We start from the raw sequence: 18,149 nt of genomic DNA on the forward strand, positions 1-18,149 counted from the left end.
CAAAATCGCGTTCTTTGAAGTTTTAAAACTTCCTCGGCTTCAGATTTTCAAAGCAGTCAAATTTTCATTTTTCACTTAAATTATTATCAACCGACTTTTGGCGGCAACATTTTTTGAGCTCCTGGCTGAAAAGCATACATTGTGCTTCAAGATTCCACGAACCATATAGGTCTATCAATTTCTGTGTTCGGTAGTCGAGCTCCGAAACTCCGGACACCTTCTCTATAACGGTTCCTTAAGGTTCAAAATCAATTCACCAGAAGACCAGTAATTTCCGTCTATATTTTAGTTCGTCCCCTGACTTTAAAAAACATTCGAGATCCTCATCTTGAGTTTCTTCGAGACCATTAGTCATAAACAATTTGTATAGTTGGCACTCGAGCTTATAAACTGTGGAAAGAGCTTTACTAGTATCCAGATATTTGTCGAGAATGCGTACTAATTGACAGTACTTGAGCTCCAAAAATCCGTATTCATTCTAGTTTTATAGATTTGTCTGGCTTCGTAGGCCGTCCGTATTTTACGTTGAAACAACAAACACATTCCAGTTCCCAGTTTATAATTGTCTTATAATGTTTAGAATCCATTTTAATAAAGAACTATCGTCATCCGTATTATGGTTCATCCCATGATGTTCAAAAACACTCAAGGTCACAGTTTATAAGACTATTTTAACCATTAGAATTCCATATAATAAAAAAAAAAACTTTCTTTGGAGACCGTCTGTATTTTACTTAGTTCATCCCCTGAAGTTTTAAAACATTCGAGCTCCCAGTTTTTAAGAATTTTTAATCATTAAAATGCCTTTTCACTCACAAAATCATCAATTTGCAGTTTCCTACTTCCAAATCTGAAACTTCTTCTAAGGTTTATTCGAGACCAATAGTCACTCCTCAGTTATTGGTACTGCCAAGTAGTTAATATCTCAAATCGTGGCTTTCTTAAGCAATACTTATCTTAAAAAGGGAAATATGTCAAACCTCCAGTTTCTGCCTAACCCACCTTAGCTCCAATTTTGGGTATCATCTGAACTTATGAAAGCTGAAGAAACCAATTCTCTAAGAATAGTGAGATAAATTTGATTTATAAGTTCACAAATTTATAGACTTTTGAACGGCAGCTCTCAGCTCTCGAACCCTTCCTCCATTCAAATGAGTCACACTTCAGATAATATCCGATAGGTTGAGCAGCCCCTTAGCTCTATGGATCCACAAGCTCTTCTAATTTATGGATCACCCTATATGTGGAAACTCTCACCATCTTGCAAGGTCGCCATAAAATAGCTCAAGCACAAGCTCTCTTGTTCATGGATTTTCTCTTGTCTTCTCCTCACGTCTCCTGTACTGAAATAGCTCAAGCGGGAACTCTTATATTGTATGGATCACCCTATAAGCGATTCCTAAACTAAAATATCAGAAATGTTTAAAAAAGTAATCCTCATCAGAGGTTTGCTATACAAAATCATTTTTGATTTGTCATTCTTCAATATTTAATTTTTAATTATTTTTATTTCCATAATTTATTTTATTTTTATAATTTGCATTTTGCTATTTAAACATTTTTTATTTTACACTGTAAAAAATGAATAGATCTCGTCACTTGTAAATTATTTTTCAATGCGCTTTTAAAGAGCTTGCGATCGCCTGCGTAAAACATGAAATGTAATATAATTTGTGAGTGTTTTTGACGTGTGTTATAACAGTACAAGTACACATAACGGTACACAAAAAACATCATTTACATTAAAAACATATCAGAAACCAAAAAAAAAAACATTAATAAGCTAGGGTCAGCATACTCAGATGATGTTTTGAACTTTTTTTCAAATTAATTTTTGAGAAAAAAATGTGTTGAGTTTTCTATAAGGGAAAGAAATGGTTAGAAATCATAGAAAGTACTCTAAATCACGTGAAAAGTTGAAAAGAATTTAAAGCAGTTATAAAACATTTATGATAAAATAAAACATTGATGACAAAAATTAAAAAAAAAAAATTATTTTCAAAAAAAAAATTTAAAAAAAATTTTCAATGTTTTTTCATTTTCATTTTTAATTTTTTTATTTTTGTTTTTGAGAAGTAAATTTCTAAATTTAAAAAATTTTTCAAATTAATAACAAATAATGTGAAAATAAAAAATATATAACTTCGGGAAAAAACAAAAAAAATCGCTTAAGAATTAAAAAAAATTTAATTTTCGTTTCAATTTTGTTTTGAAAGAAAATAGTCGCTTAAGAGCTGGAAAACTATCCATCGCTAAAAAAAAAATTTTAAATCCAGACCAGTTTTTATAAAACAAAAAAAAAGGAATTTAATACAGTTAAAGTTTCGAGACATTTAAAAGAAATAAATAATAAGGAAATATATAAATGTTAAAATAATACAAAATATAATATTTTTAATAATAATATTTTTTTTAAATAAATTTTATTAAGACTCACTATTTTATTTTTCCGTCTCTTAATAAAACCTGTTGAACTTTTTTCTTATTAAAAACAATAAAAATCGAAAGAAATATTTTTTTTTAAATATTATTTAAAAAATATATTTGAAAACTATTTACAAAAAATAATAATATTTGAGGAAATTATGAAAAAAAAATTATTAATTATTAAAAAATATATTAAAAATTTTAATTTCTTCTTAGATATTTATTATTTTATGTTTTATTTTATTTTATTATTTAAAGTTTTTTCTTTTTGCAATTTTTTATTAAACAAAAATTATTTTTTTGTCGAGATTATTGCATGGCCAGTAGAAACTCATTTAGCATTATACGAATTGTAGCGTGTGCTTGTCAATATTAAACATACATACATACATATATGAACATAGAACTCGATAAAGCTTTATTCATAAAACAAAAATTAAAAAAAAAATCAATTTATTTCAAATTTTTGAATTTTAACAATTAGAAAATTTAAAAAAAATCTATTTATTTAAAAAAATTTTGAAATTTTTGAGAAATTTTAAATGTTTGATATATTTTGAAATTTGTGAAAAATTTTTTAAAAATTTCGAAATTTGCAAACTTTTGAATATTTTTTTAAAAATTTGAAATTTGGAAATTTTTGAAAAAGTTTGAAATTTTTGAAAGTTTTTAACAAATTTTGAATTTTTTGAAAAATTTTTGAAATCAATGATTTTTTTTACTTATATAATAATATAATTTTTATGAATGAAGGTACTTTATACTAAAATATTTAAAAATTTCCCCTCATAACTGTCTCTTAAATAAGAACTAGCCACTGTAATCGCAGACATTTTTCTATAATGTAAATGAAAAAGAAATTTTAGAAAATTTATATGAAAACTTTTTATTATTTAAAAATGTTTTTCACTCCACTAAGTCAGAGATCTTATGTAAATACATATATATACATAGGTGGGTTGAATTGTTCTCGTGCAATGAGAAAATTTACATCTACTAGGGTGTGTTAAAAAGTAACTGCTACGCACAGGAAATTTTGAATTTTCCCGCAATCGATTACAGTTTAACCTACCCGCGTATTTATAATTTTTAACTATTCATATATGGCATATAACTATTTTATATACATATTTCACCGATTTTTTGTTTAAAGCAATATTTTTTTATTTTTTTGTAAGAATAATAGCGTTTCAGTCAACAAATGCATTAGAACTTCAAAAAAATTTCATAAATGTCTAAATAGCTACATATAAACATATTACATGTACTTGCTGTAAATTTTTATTACATTTTCGTCTACCACACACATCGTACACTTACAAAATTACAACAAAAATACTGCATACCTTATATACATGTGTATGAAGCTCAATAGCTGTTTAAAACACTCAACCTATACTTTTCACAAAATTTTTTTTTTTTCAAAATTTTTATGTGTGAATTTTATTAATATTCATTCCAATATTTTTTTCTTTTTAACATTAGTTTATATATTTTCTATTCAATCTGACTTACGCAATACACTCAAATTTTTTCACTCCAACATTTTTTTACTCAATTTACACCAATACATTTAACACTTCTTCATATTTTTAGTAAGATCACTAACTTCGAGCGCAAATTTTAGCGAAACTCACACGTTTCTATTTATATCACTCAACATAACATTAAAGAACTCAACTCAACTTTACACTCACTTAAAATTTATTTTTTTCTGAATATTTTCTATTTGTACCCAAACTTACTCAGCGTATGTTTGTGCTCTCTTGAGTGTTATTAATCGTTTAATGTGCTCTCAACTGTTACTCTCTCATAGCGGTTTCATTTATGCCATAACATTTAAAGTATAGTGTTATTCTCTCAGTGTAAATTATTCTTTCAACAATACTTAAATACTTTCTGTAAACTATTTCTTTCATCGAATAATTTGTGCTTTTTAAAAATGTTTACTTATAGTTTAGCAATACTTGTTTTCTGTTTTCATTTCTAGGACCAAATATTAAAAATAACAGTAAATTGTCTTTTTTTTCGAAAAAATATGGGATTTCAAATTTTTTATTTGAAAAAATTTAATATAAAATTTTTAAAGTTTTTCTAAATAATATTTTTTTACGTTTATTGCAATTTCAAGTTTAGAAAAAATATGATTTTAAAATAGGAATTTTCATTAATTAAAGATTTTTTTTAAACTTTTGTTTTCCAATTCTTTTCTGATTTTTTTTTGTTTATTCTGAATTTAATACAGTATATCAAAAACAGCACCGAGTTTTCTCTAAAAATTTAAGATTTAAGATTTTTTATTTATTTAGAAACAATTTAATATTCAAAATTTTTTTCAAAGTTTTCCTAGTTAAAATTTTTTTCTTTATCAAAATTTTCAATTTAAAAAAAATTTATGATTTCAAAATATGAGTTTTTATTATTTAAAAAAATAGTTAATGTTTTACGAGTTAGGCAATTTTTATTCAAAAGCTTAAATTTTTTCCCTTATTTTATTAGAAAATTTCAAAACCCAAATTTTTTAAATTTTTCCAAATATTTTTTTCAATTTAATGCAATGCTACAAAAACACAAATTCGAAGCTTTTCTAAATTTTATTTTGTTTTGGCAATTTTAAATTTTAAACTTTTTTTCCCCCCAAATTTTATGAGATAAACAAAATTTTAATTTTTTTTCAAAAACAAAATTTTTAAAATTTTCATTTGAAAATATTGTTTAAAATTTACAAAATTTTACATTTTTTTCAAAAACAACTTTTTAAAATTTTCATTTGAAAATATTGCTTAAAAAAATTAAAGCTCTGTTTTTAATTTTAATAGTTTTCAAAAATATTATTAATATAATATTATTATTATATTATGTAATATTATTTATTTTGTATTTTTCATACAAATTGAACAAGAAGAATTAAAAAAAATTATTTTGAAAGAAATCTTATTTGTCTTATTATTGGAAACATTTTTTTTTTTTAATTTCAAAACCAAAAATTTTATAATTTTCATTTTCAATTTTTTTCTAATTTTAATTCAGATTTTATTAGATATTTTCAACCAAAAAAATGTATTGTTTTTATGAAATTTTTTTTTTCAAATTTTATTAAAAAATTTCAAAAACAAAAATTTTTTAATTTTCTTTTTTAATTTTAAATCAAGTTCTTTAGAAATTCTCAAACAAAAAAAAGATATTTTTTTATGTATTAAATTGCATTTTTTTTTGAAATCTCCAGCAAAATGTTAAATGTTTAACATATTTTTTTTTGAAATATTTTGAAATTCTTAAAAGTTTTTGACAAGTTTTGAATTTTTTGAATAATTTTTAAAAATTTGAAATTCTTAAAAGTTTTTGACAAATTTTGAATTTTTTGAAAAATGTTTGAAATCAATGATTTTTAATTCAGATTTTATTAGATACTTTCAAACAAAAAAATGTTTTGTTTTTATGATTTTTTTTTCAAATTTTATTAAAAAATTTCAAAAACCAAAATTTTTCAATTTTAATTTTCAAATTCTTATCTAATTTTAAGTCAAGTTCTTTAGAAATTCTCAAACAAAAAAAAAATATTGTTTTTCATGTATTCAATTGAATTTTTTATTTTTGAAATCTCCAAAAAATGTTATCTCAAAATTAGCTATAGGGTTTTGAAAATGTAACTGAGTATTTTAAATAAAAAAATTGGTTTTTTTTTTGGTTTTTAATATTTTCTGAAATGATAAAAAATATTATATGTACATATGTATAAATTTATACTTTTTTGATGTTTTTTTTTTTGATAATTTTTTCGAAAATTTAATTTTTTTCTAAAATTTCGATATTTTTTTTGGAATCAAAAATATATAACGAATAAAAAGCACATAGAGTTCGATGTTCAAACAACAATAAAATTAAAAAATGGAATTTAATTTTCTATTTCAATTAAATTTTTTTGGCAATAATTTTCGAAATTTAAAAAAAAAAAATAGTATAGAGGAGTTAATTTAAAATGACAATAGGAGGCTTCATTACCTTATTCGATATATTAGTAATATTAAATTTTAGTAAATATTTTTTTTCTAATTTTTTTTTTTTCATAAACAATAAATTTTGAATATTACTACAGACATGTGTATATCATTTTTTTTAATCGAAATTGTAGTGAAAATTTAAAATTCATAGCACATTTAGTAAACAAAAGAAGATTTGTAAATTTTTCGCTTATTTTAGAATAAGCATGTTCAATAAAGGATTTTACAACAAAAAACTACCCACAATCCTCACATTAGCACCACACTTACTTCCAGTTATACACACATACATATTTACATGCGTAATTATATGTTTAGAAAATAACTACGAAATTTTAATCAAAATTTGTAACGCACCAACCAAACTCAATACCTTTTTCTCTCGCTCTCTCCGCTCTTTTGTTTTCTTCTTTTGTTGTTTCTTTGGTAAACGTATGTGCGCTAACATATGCCTCAATCCAAAACTCCAAAACCAAATTTGGTGACGCGTCCCAACCCAAAAACGGCTCACAAACTAACTAAAACCCGCACTCGCCACTCGTCACTCGCTCGTTTAATGTGTAACGAATGTGTGCAACCATAAACCAAACCAAAAACAAAAACAAAAAAAACCGGTATTCGAATTTGTAAATCGAAATTTACAGCAACTACTACTGTGCGCCACGCAAAGCCTCTTTACTTGTGATACACAGCAAGGTGGCGCCGCACAGGCCAACGGCAGTTCACCAACATCCATACAGGTATGGGGGGAAATTAATTTACTACTAACAAACTACATTAACTAAATAAACGAATTTTTGATTATGCATAAATTTCCTCTTTTTTAAAAACGCATGCGATTTCCAAACAGTAATTTTTGAGCGCTCACCATTACCGCTCAATTTGCACTCACAAAAATGCTCAAATTATATAAACTAACGGATTTTCTCTCTTTTCTTCTGACAACACAGGCACCCGCCCCACCACCCATCATCGATTGCAAATCAAATCCACCCGCCTACTCGTTCGTCCAAGGCTGGCAGTTGCTCTCACTCGCCGTCTCGCTGTTTGTACCCAAATCGAGCCGTCTTCTATGGTATCTGAAGCTGCATCTCTCGCGTAATGCAGACACGAAAACTGAGACGGGTAAATATGCGGCCTATTGTGAGCGCGCATTGGAGCGTACATTAAAGAATGGCGGCCGCGAGACGAAGCCCTCACGCATGGAAGTGCTGTCTATATTGCTGAAGAATCCATATCATCACTCACTGCCACACGCCATACCGGTGCACATGATGAACTCTACTTATCAGGTAAGTGAAATTTGTGCTGGGCGTCTAAACTTTTAGCAACGCTGTCATGTTCCTTTGTCAGCTACTTTCTTAAAATCTGCGTTCGGAACTTAACGTATTCAAACATAAATCCAAATTTTTTCGAAGGAACAAAACTCTTTCCGCGTTTTACCTTCCCCATGATGTTGAAGTCCAAGAAGACCTAAGTAACTCTCAATTCCGTTTCATCTTCCATTCATCCTGCATCTTTTTAATGATCTCCTCTTTCTTTCAAACCATTTTTTCAGGTCGTCTCTTTCGACGGCTCGACTACAATTGAAGAGTTCCAAACAACACTCGCGCAGGAGATTGGCACACGCGACGCCACCAACGGTTTCTGTCTCTTCAGCGACGATCCAATCGAAAAGGATCTCGAACACTATCTCGACCCGCTCGCCAAACTCTGCGACGTTATCTCAAAGTGGGAGACTGCTTTGCGCGAAAAAGGTTCCGGTAAATTCGAAAATACACGCGTCATACAGTTGACCTACAAGAATCGTCTCTACTGGCGGCACACAGTCAAATTCGAAACGGACAAGGAACGTCTGCTATTTTGCTACCAAACGAATGCACAGATAGTGCAAGGACGCTTTCCGTTGTCGCGCGATCTAGCGCTCGAGTTGGCTTCGCTGATGTCACAAATCGACATGGGCGACTACTCGCACGAGAAATCACGCGGCACGGGTAGCAATGTTGGCATCAAAGCGCTCGATAAATTCTATCCCTACCGCTATCGTGATGCGCTCAATGCCGAGCAACTGAAGGAGGTGCAAGAGCTGCTAATCTCGAAGTGGATGCTGCTCAAGGGACGCTCAACGCTCGACTGTGTGCGCATCTACTTGACATGCTGCCGCAAGTGGCCCTACTTCGGCGCCAGTCTTTTCCAAGCCAAACCCCGACACTCCGAACAAGCCATGGCCTGGTTGGCCGTTTCCGAGGATGCGCTCAATGTGCTCGAGCTTAGCTCGATGACGCCAATGGCACGTTATCCCTACACCTCGGTAATGACTTTTGGCGGATGTCAGGATGACTTCATGCTGGTCGTCTCCAACGAGGATACGCTGGCCACTTGTGGTACACAAGAGCAAAAACTGCTTTTCGCTATGAGCAAACCAAAGATACTCGAAATAACGCTTCTAATCGCCGACTATATGAATGCTCTTGGCCACACCGTGCCCGGTACGCCACAAATGAATACGCTCACCCGCAATGGCTCACATCGTTCGCTACGTTCACGTCCTGCCGGCGGTGGCACTGGTACCGGCACCGGCACGGGCACAGGACTCGGTGGTTGCGGCACCACTACAGCCGGCATGTCCACCAATGCGACCACAACGGCGCATAACACGCTCAACTCGCATGCCACACACACGCTCAACTCAACACATTCGCATACGCTGAGCTCGTCGCACTACAGTGGCGGTGGTGGTGGCATCGGTGGTACACATGTCGGTAGTCATCAGGGTACCATGAGCTCATCACACGGTCACGCGCATCACCATCAACCGGATATCTTGAAGAGTACGCCCGATCATCAGCGCATCAAGTAGAACAAACGTAAGTGTAAATAGACTAGTGTAGACATTAGGTGGTTATTTATTATTATTGCGCGCCAAAAAGTATGTTAAGTTTACGATTAGGGATCATTGACCCAAGAATAATATTTTATATTCAGTTACACTATTTCTATGAAGCCGAAGTGACTCAGAGCCTACATCCCCTCATTCGAGCTATCCAACTTTGCTCGGCCAGGTTTCGATGGTAAATAAAAAAACCGTATTTCGGCTAAACGAGGCACGTTATTGCCGTGAGATAAAAAAAAGCAAAGAAGTAAAAATTTATTTTCATATAGAAAGCACCAAAACTTTGTGAAGCTTTTATAAAAAGAGTGCGATTGGTAACGCTTTCAAAAAAAACAGTTTTTCCTGACTTTAAACATTTATTTTCATCCATAGTGCTCCAAAAGCTTTGTAAAGTTTTTATAAAGCTTTTGAAAAAATATCGACATTTTCATTCCTGGGCTCGGAAGTCTTCCAGTGCCGATGAAGTATTCAGTTTAACCCTAAAAGCTATAACGAAAAGTCCCAAAAGTTTTCAATCGTATCTAATTGTACATTATACTCGTAACTTTCTTCTTTTAATTTATGACGAAGCTATTAAAAATTATCATAGGTTATTTACGAAAGTAATGTCTAGAATCGAAAGTCGAACTGCTATGTTTCCTATTTATAAAACAATAACAAAAAAGTGGAAGAAAAATTAAAAACACAAATTTTAAAAGGCTTTATAACGGTAGTTTGGTGCTGCTAAAGCACTAGCAATTAAGACAGAAGCTTTTACATTTTTCAAGCTTGTAGCTTTTTCAAAGTAGTAGAAAAAACCGGCAACTTTGATGACTTATGAAAGCTCAGTAAAGCCCAGTACCCTTTCGCTAGCTTTTATATTTCTTTAGAGCTTTCAAAATAGTTGCGAATTGTCTTAAACTAATTTTTCTCGTGATTTTTTTATTAAAGTTATTCCATTCTTAACGTTTAAGTAGTTTTCGAAGGCTTTTACGTAACTTATGAAAGCTCAGTAAAGCCCAATTCTTTAGAGCTTACAAAAAAAACTTAAAACTAATTTTTCTCATGATTTTTTTATTAAAGTTTTTCCATTCTTAACGTTTAAATAGTTTTCGAAAGCTTTTACGTAAAAAACTCTGCCATACTCATATAGCTTAAAAGCTAGATTGATATAAATTATAAGCTTGCCCTAAATTGTCCACAATTTGATTAAAATTGTATGAATTTAATGAAGTGGATAGTAACTTTAAAAAGCTTTCGGAGCTTGAGAATTATGAAGCTTCAAATGTTACGAAAACGTCATTATTTGAATATTTTTACACAACTATTTTTAGAAATAACATAATTTTAGAAAGCTTGTTCGAAAGTAAAATGGTTTTCAAAAGTTTTACGTCAAAAAATACTCCATAAAAGCTCATATAACTACAAAGCTTTTTTACAAATAATATGCGTGTATGAAGACGTGTACAATTTCATTACAAATTTTGTGAAATTAATATAAAAAAGCAACTTTAAAAAGCTTTCGAAACTACAGAGCTGTTACTGAAATGGGTGTAAAAGCGCACATTTTACGTAAGTGTAAACAATTGAATGTTTTTACGTAACTTTTTTTGAAATGGCATAACTTAAGAGAGATTTTTCAAAGCTTTCAAGGTTGTGACGTGGCTTAAAGCTTTAACAAGAATTTTTGGGTGTTACGTAAGGTTAATTTAAATGTTTTTACACACATTTTTTTGTTAAAAACAGTAATTTTAGAAAGCTTTTTCAGAGCTTTCAAGCTTGTATCTTTGCTTAAAAGCTTTGACAAAAATTTTTTCGTGTTACGTAAGTTTGATTTGAATGTTTGTAAGCAAATTTTTTTTTTGAAAAAAGCATAGTAATTTTAGAAAGCTTTTTCGGAGCTTCCGAGCTTGTGACGTTGCTTAAAGCTTTAACAAAACTTTTTGGGTGTTACGTAAGGGTAATTTAAATGTTTTTACACAACATTTTTTGTTAAAAACACAGTAATTTTAGAAAGCTTTTCTAAAGCTTTCAAGCTTGTATCTTTGCTTAAAAGCTTTGATAAACAATTTTTCGTGTTACGTAATTTTGATTTGAATGTTTGTAAGCAATTTTTTTTTGAAAAAAGCATAGTAGTTTTAGAAAGCTTTTTCAGAGCTTTCGACTTAAAAAGCTTCAACAAAAAGCTTTGTCTCTTTTCGAATAAATTATTTGCTAATGATTGTTTAATTTAATGTCTAGCTTTAGTTAGCAACAAAGTACCGTTACAAAAGCTTACGAAATGTGAAATCAAAACGAATGAGAGTATAAATAAAAGCAAAAACACATACAAATGTATATTTCATAGCTTAGTTGCACTCATTGTTATGCTGAAAGTCACAAATAGTATTTTTGCTTATTACTGGAAAGAGAAATTTTCACTACAAATTTATTATATTTATATATATTTGAACATATACACTAAATGTATTGTAAAATAAAACAAAATATTAATTATACTACATGCAAAACATAAAATATTGAATTGCTGAAAAGTTAAGGAAAAATAGCAATAAAATTTTAGAACAAATAGTATTAGCTTAAAATAAAATAAGTAATTATTATTATTATTATTATTGTATATGTAACTGTTTGTATGACATTTTGTCCCGCTGCGTGACATGGCGATATATTTAGCTAACTGGCTTACATAAGTACTCATATTATATATAAAAAAAATATATATATACAAAATAAAATTAAAATACTAAATTTAGCATTGTAAATAATTTATAGTAAACAGAAATGCAAAGAAAAAATTTAAACAAATGAAAATTGTATGTGTCGAAGTAATTTTTGAAAATATTTCCAAACTCGAATTTGTCTCTACATACACAAAAAGAAAGCGAATTTGGATATTTACATACATACAAGCATACGAGCAAATAAATCTTTGGCAAAAAATAAAAATTAAAAAAATGAACGAAAACATCACCTCAACACAATCTTTAACCCTTTAAGCTCACACGCGGTAATTTAAAAAATATTTATAACTTTTTTTCGACTATAAACAAAGAAATTTCAATATGCATATTCAGCTGAAAACAAAATATTATATTTATTTAATATTCTTTTTTTTAACTTTTTGTTTATAAAATTAAATTAATGTAATCTTTTTGTGAAAAAATGGTTGGTGATAAAAAAACGTATAAAAAAATTAAAATACATACTTATAAACAAAATTTAATTTTTGACAAAAAAATTTGTTTAGAAAAAATTTTGTTAAGAAAAATTTTTTGCAAAAACTCATTTTGAATTTTTTTTTATTTATTTCAGATTTTGTATATTCTTTTCTTTTTTTGCAAATAATTTTTTTTAATTGTTAAAAAAGTTATTTTCAATATTTAAAAAAATTTAATCTTTTTGTGAAAAAATGGTTGAAGATAAAAAAAACTTACAAAAAATTAAAATACATACTTATAAACAAATTTTAATTTTTTAATTTTTTTCCAAAAAAAATATTAAAAAAAAAATTGTTTAAAAAAAGTTTGTTTAAAAAAATTATTGCAAAAAACATTGTGAAAATTTTTATAATTATTTAAGATTTTGTAAATTCTTTTATTTTTTTTTTGCAAATAATTTTTTTTAATTGTTAAAAAAGTTATTTTCAAACCATTCAAATTGATTATTTCTAAAAAAAATTTACTATTATTACACTAATATACATATATTGTAAACGAAATGTTTATATTAATTTATTTTTTGCTTCAAAAAACATGTTTTTAATAGTTTTTTTATTTTTTTATTGTCAAATTATTTGTTACAAAATTATTTCGAAAAAATATTGTACCAATATACATACATTTATAAATGCATATTGTAAACAAAATTTTTAAATTTATTTCATAGTTTTAAAATTATTTTCTTACAAACGTTTTTTTGCAAATATATTTTTTTAATTGTTAAAAAATTATTTTCAAACAAAATTGTACCAATATAAACACTTATATATGTATATTTCAAACGAAATATTTCAATTTTGTAAAAAATTTTTTAAAAATTTGTCTTTATATATTTTTCTTCAAAAACTTTCTTTTATTGAAAAAATATTGCATTAGTATATACACTTATATGTATGTAAATATTGCAAACCAAATTTTTATATTTATTTAATATTTCTTTTTTTCAAATATTTTTTTTAATGTTTGTTAAAAAAATTATTTAAAAAAAATATTATACCAATGTATACACTTATATATAAATGAACATTGTATAACGCCACTATATATATATGTATAATGTATATATATAATATATTATATTTGCTATATATGTATGTATGTAGTTATAAAAAAATATTAAGAAATATACGAACAACGCGTACTCCACTCGCAATTAATATTATGTATTTATTATAATGTTTATTATAATTTTTTGTATGTAAGTAGCAGGGCAATAAACCAAAATAAAACCAAAAAATATATTACATAAAAATATAAAGACTTTTATTATTATTAAACGGGGAACATTTGAAGGTAAGTAATCTTTTCGAAAATATTAGACAAAGCTGCAATAGTGTTAATGGAAACACATTGTGACCTAATTTCCTTTAAAATATAAAAAAAAACTACAAATTAACTAGCTCTTCCCCGTCTGACATGAATTACATACCCAAAAGTGCTGAATTTCAAACTTATTTGTAGTTGATAGGCTGCGCAAAATCACAACTTTTCATATGACACCTAAATCATTAAAATCGGTCAAGTATTAGCGAAGTTATAAGCAATAAAAGCTGGCAACCCTACCCCCGACCCGCTTTTGGCAGTGAAATTCCACTGGCTGTTTTGAGCTGCGCTTTCGCAAAAATGACGCTCTCTTTTTATACCATTAATTTCATTATTCTCAGCATTTTTATGCGTATAATAACGCTTTCAGTTTTCTTTTTGAAATAACATATTAAAACATTGAAGTTCAGTAAACCAAAATGCTTCCAAAATCTGCCCCAAGTCTTAAGCTTTCATTTGACACCTCAATCATTCAAATCGGTCAAGTATTAGCGAAGTTATAAGCGAAAAACCAGCTGCTTCCAACGTACTCACACGCACGCACACACACATGCGAGCGAGCGAATTTGCCAGCACGCGAAATTTGCCTGTTTCTGGCTACCAGGCACCAGGCCAACAGAACCGTGCAGTAGGTAGCGGCGGAATGGTTTTTCGCTTATAACTTTGTTATTTATGAACCGATCTTAAAGATTGAGGTGTCAAACGAAAGCTTAACGCTTGGCGCACCTGCTGGGTTGGGTTTAATAAATATAGGTTTAGAATTACTATATGAAATTTGCGTTGCAAAAAAATTTTCGCCGGTTTTTTAAGAAAAAGTGCATAAATTCTGATAAAAAGTGGTTATAATGAATAAAGGAGATTACCTTAAATGTGTATGAAGCCATTCCAAAGAAAAAATTTTAAGAAAAGTCAACCGAATTCAAAAAATTCAAAGAAACGTGCAGTAGTTTGCAACGGAATGGGTTTTCGCTTATAACTTCGTTATTAATGGACCGATCTTAAAGAATGAGGTGTCATATGAAAGCTTAACACTTGGCACATCTGTTGGTTGTGTTATAAATAGAATTTATGCACTTATTGGCGAAATTTCATTGTTACCTAAATATCTCAAAAAAATCTTCAATGCCTGTCAATTAAGCATAATCTATCAGCTGCGCCAAGCGATAAGCTTTCATATGACACCTCATTCTTTCAAATCGCACCAGTATTAACAAAGATATAAGCGAAAACCCATTCCGACTGTACAATTCTTTGGATTTTTCAAAACCGGCGAAAATTTTTTTGCAACGCAAATTTCATATAGTAATTCTACACGTATAGCAATTAAACCCAACCCAGCAGGTGCGCCAAGCCATAAGCTTTCATATGACACCTCACTCTTTAAGATCGGTTCATTAGTAACGAAGTTATAAGCGAAAAAACATTTCGTTGCAAACTACTGCACGTTTCTTTGAATTTTTTGAATTCGGTTGACTTTTCTTAAAATTTTTTCTTTGGAATGGCTTCATACACATTTAAGGTAATCTCCTTTATTCATTATAACCACTTTTTATCAGAATTTATGCACTTTTTCTTAAAAACCGGCGAAAATTTTTTTGCAACGCAAATATCATATAGTAATTCTACACGTATAGCAATTAAACCCAACCCAGCAGGTGCGCCCAGCGTTAAGCTTTCGTTTGACACCTCATTCTTTAAGATCGGTCCATAAACAACAAAGTTATAAGCGAAAAACCATTCGGCCGCTACCTACTGCACGGTTCTGTTGGCCTGGTGCCTGGTAGCCAGAAACAGGCAAATTTCGCGTGCTGGCAAATTCGCTCGCTCGCATGTGTGTGTGCGTGCGTGTGAGTACGTTGGTTTTTCGCTTATAACTTCGCTAATACTTGACCGATTTGAATGATTGAGGTGTCAAATGAAAGCTTAAGACTTGGGGCAGATTTTGGAAGCATTTTGGTTTACTGAACTTCAATGTTTTAATATGTTATTTCAAAAAGAAAAATGAAAGCGTTATTCTATGCATAAAAATGCTGAGAATAATGAAATTAATGGTATAAAAAGTAGTTAATAAAAGGAGCGCGTCATTTTTGCAAAAGCGCAGCTCAAAACAGCCAATGAAAATTCACTGCCAAAAGCGGGTCGGGGGTAGGGTTGCCAGCTTTTATTGCTTATAACTTCACTAATACTTGACCGATTTAGATGATTGAGGTGTCAAATGAAAGCTTAAAGCTTGGTGCATTTAATGGTGCCTAATTTATTATTATTTTATGTGATGATCGATGTGATATTTACGAAATAAAAAGGGAAGAGTATTACTGCAACAAAAATGCAATAAATGTAGCTAAAAGCAGCGCGGAATATATGAGTCGATGAACATAATTCCTGGAAGAGATCTGCAGAGTGAATAGGTTGAATAGGCGTTATAAAAATCTTGCGGCAAAGCTGTAATTATGCAAGTTTTAGCTGTTTTTAAGTATTTTTGGGTTTTTGTTCTAAAATATATGTCGAATGTCATACTTACGTATAAAATATATTTATTAGCACCTTCTGGTTATTAAAAATTAATTATTTTGATTAAAACAAAAGATATATATTTTATACATCATTTTTTTATTGTTTTAAACTCTTTTATTATTGTATATGTAATTTTTATATTAGAAACAAAATTTTATGCGATACTCTTTTTTATTTGATATACTTTTTATGATAAAAAAAATTAAATAATAATATTAAAACAACTTATATAAGCATATGTGTAAATATGTTTTGTTGACTTTATTTAATTAATTCAGGCTAATACATTTTATTTCATTTTATATTATATTTTCTTTGCAATTTGAATTTTTTAAAAACTTGAAAACAAAAAATAAAAATAAAGATATTAAAATTGCCCGAAGTGTTTGTTTTCAATTAATATTTTTTTTTAATTAATTTGTTAATAGAGCTATGTATATGCATACATATACACATATTTATAGTTTTTACTAATTAATTTTTGTTAAATTCTTATTAAATGCAATTTTCATATTAGTTTTTATAAATACTATGTTTATATATCATAGTATAGTGTAGTACCATAATATATATGTATATTAAGCTTAAATTTAACGCTTTAGAATTTTATAATTTTTTTACAATTTTATATCGAAATTTTTAATGGACAAAAATAAAAAAATTATAAATAATGTTTCAAATGCAGAAAATACTATAAAAATGTAAACTTTATTTTCTTAATTTTTAATTTAATTTCGTAGTAAAATAAAAATTTAATATTTTAATTTCTCAATTTATAAAATTTGCACAAATACTTCACAAAAATTAAAACAATACAATTTAGCAGTAAATTTATTTTTATAATTTTTTTTTAAATTTTTTTTTATAAAAATAAATTTAAGTTAAGTAAAAAAATAACTTTTTTTAAAAAAATTTTTACAAAAAATATGCAAGCATATTTTCATAAAATAAATAGTTATTATTATAAATCCATTTTAAGTTCAAATAAAACAAAAAAATAAAAAAAATATATTAATTTTTATAAAATATATATATGTATACAAATTTTGATAATAAAATATAATAGTTGACGATATTTTAACTTCATTGAGTCGATCACATCCTTTCCAATGTGGTTTATTGCAGGCACCAAAGCAGCTGGTTCTTAGGCGTGAGATATTATTCTATAATTGTCGCCAAATAAAGAGGCTTCGACAAAAGCAGAAGATTCTTTTCAAATTTACGGTTCCTTAAAAAAATACTTTAATAAATACATACATATGTATTTATATTTAAAAATTAATAAAAATTAAAAATAAATTACGAAAATTAAAAAAACTTACAATAATTAAAATAATAAATAAATATTAAAAAACCTAAAAAAAAATAAAAAAATTTAAATGAAAATTAAAAATTAATAAAAATTAAAAAAAAAATTACAAAAATTAAAAAAAACTTACGAAAATTAAAAAAATTAATAAATATTAAAAAACAATAAAAAAGTAAAAAAATGTAAATGACAATCCAAAAAATTAGCAAAATAAAAATTAAAAATAAAAAATTCTCAAATTTATAATTAATTAATAAATATATCTATAAACAAGTAAACTTGATTAGAAGTTTAAATAAAAACATGTAAATACTTAATTAAGTAATTAAAAAATTAACAAAAATTAAAAAACAACAAATTAAAATAATTAATTAAAAGTAAAAACCAAGCTAAATTTCGAAAAAAATATAATAAATAAACAAAATGGCAAATTTTAAAGAAAAAATATATATTATAACATTTATAATTTTCTACATAACTAA

The 18,149-nt window shown here is 27.7% G+C and overlaps 1 protein-coding gene across 18 annotated transcripts in view; it reads left to right on the top strand.

Moving 5' to 3' along the window:
- Positions 1-12,184, top strand: part of LOC105232084 (uncharacterized protein CG43867) — a 327,570-nt gene extending 315,386 nt beyond the window's left edge. For 12 of the 18 annotated variants that reach the window (XM_049456460.1, XM_049456458.1, XM_049456463.1 and 9 more), the window contains 3 exons: positions 7,073-7,168; positions 7,379-7,720; positions 7,987-12,184. In XM_049456460.1, the coding sequence (XP_049312417.1) occupies positions 7,073-7,168; positions 7,379-7,720; positions 7,987-9,288 (1,740 nt within the window). In that variant the 3' untranslated portion in view covers positions 9,289-12,184. The remainder of the gene's footprint in view (positions 1-7,072; positions 7,169-7,378; positions 7,721-7,986) is intronic. The other 6 variants (XM_049456465.1, XM_049456464.1, XM_049456473.1 and 3 more) reach the window with 3 other exon arrangements.
- The last annotated feature ends 5,965 nt before the right edge of the window (positions 12,185-18,149 follow it).

Source organism: Bactrocera dorsalis, chromosome 4 (genome assembly GCF_023373825.1).
Source record: "Bactrocera dorsalis isolate Fly_Bdor chromosome 4, ASM2337382v1, whole genome shotgun sequence".
Lineage (NCBI taxonomy): Eukaryota > Metazoa > Arthropoda > Insecta > Diptera > Tephritidae > Bactrocera > Bactrocera dorsalis.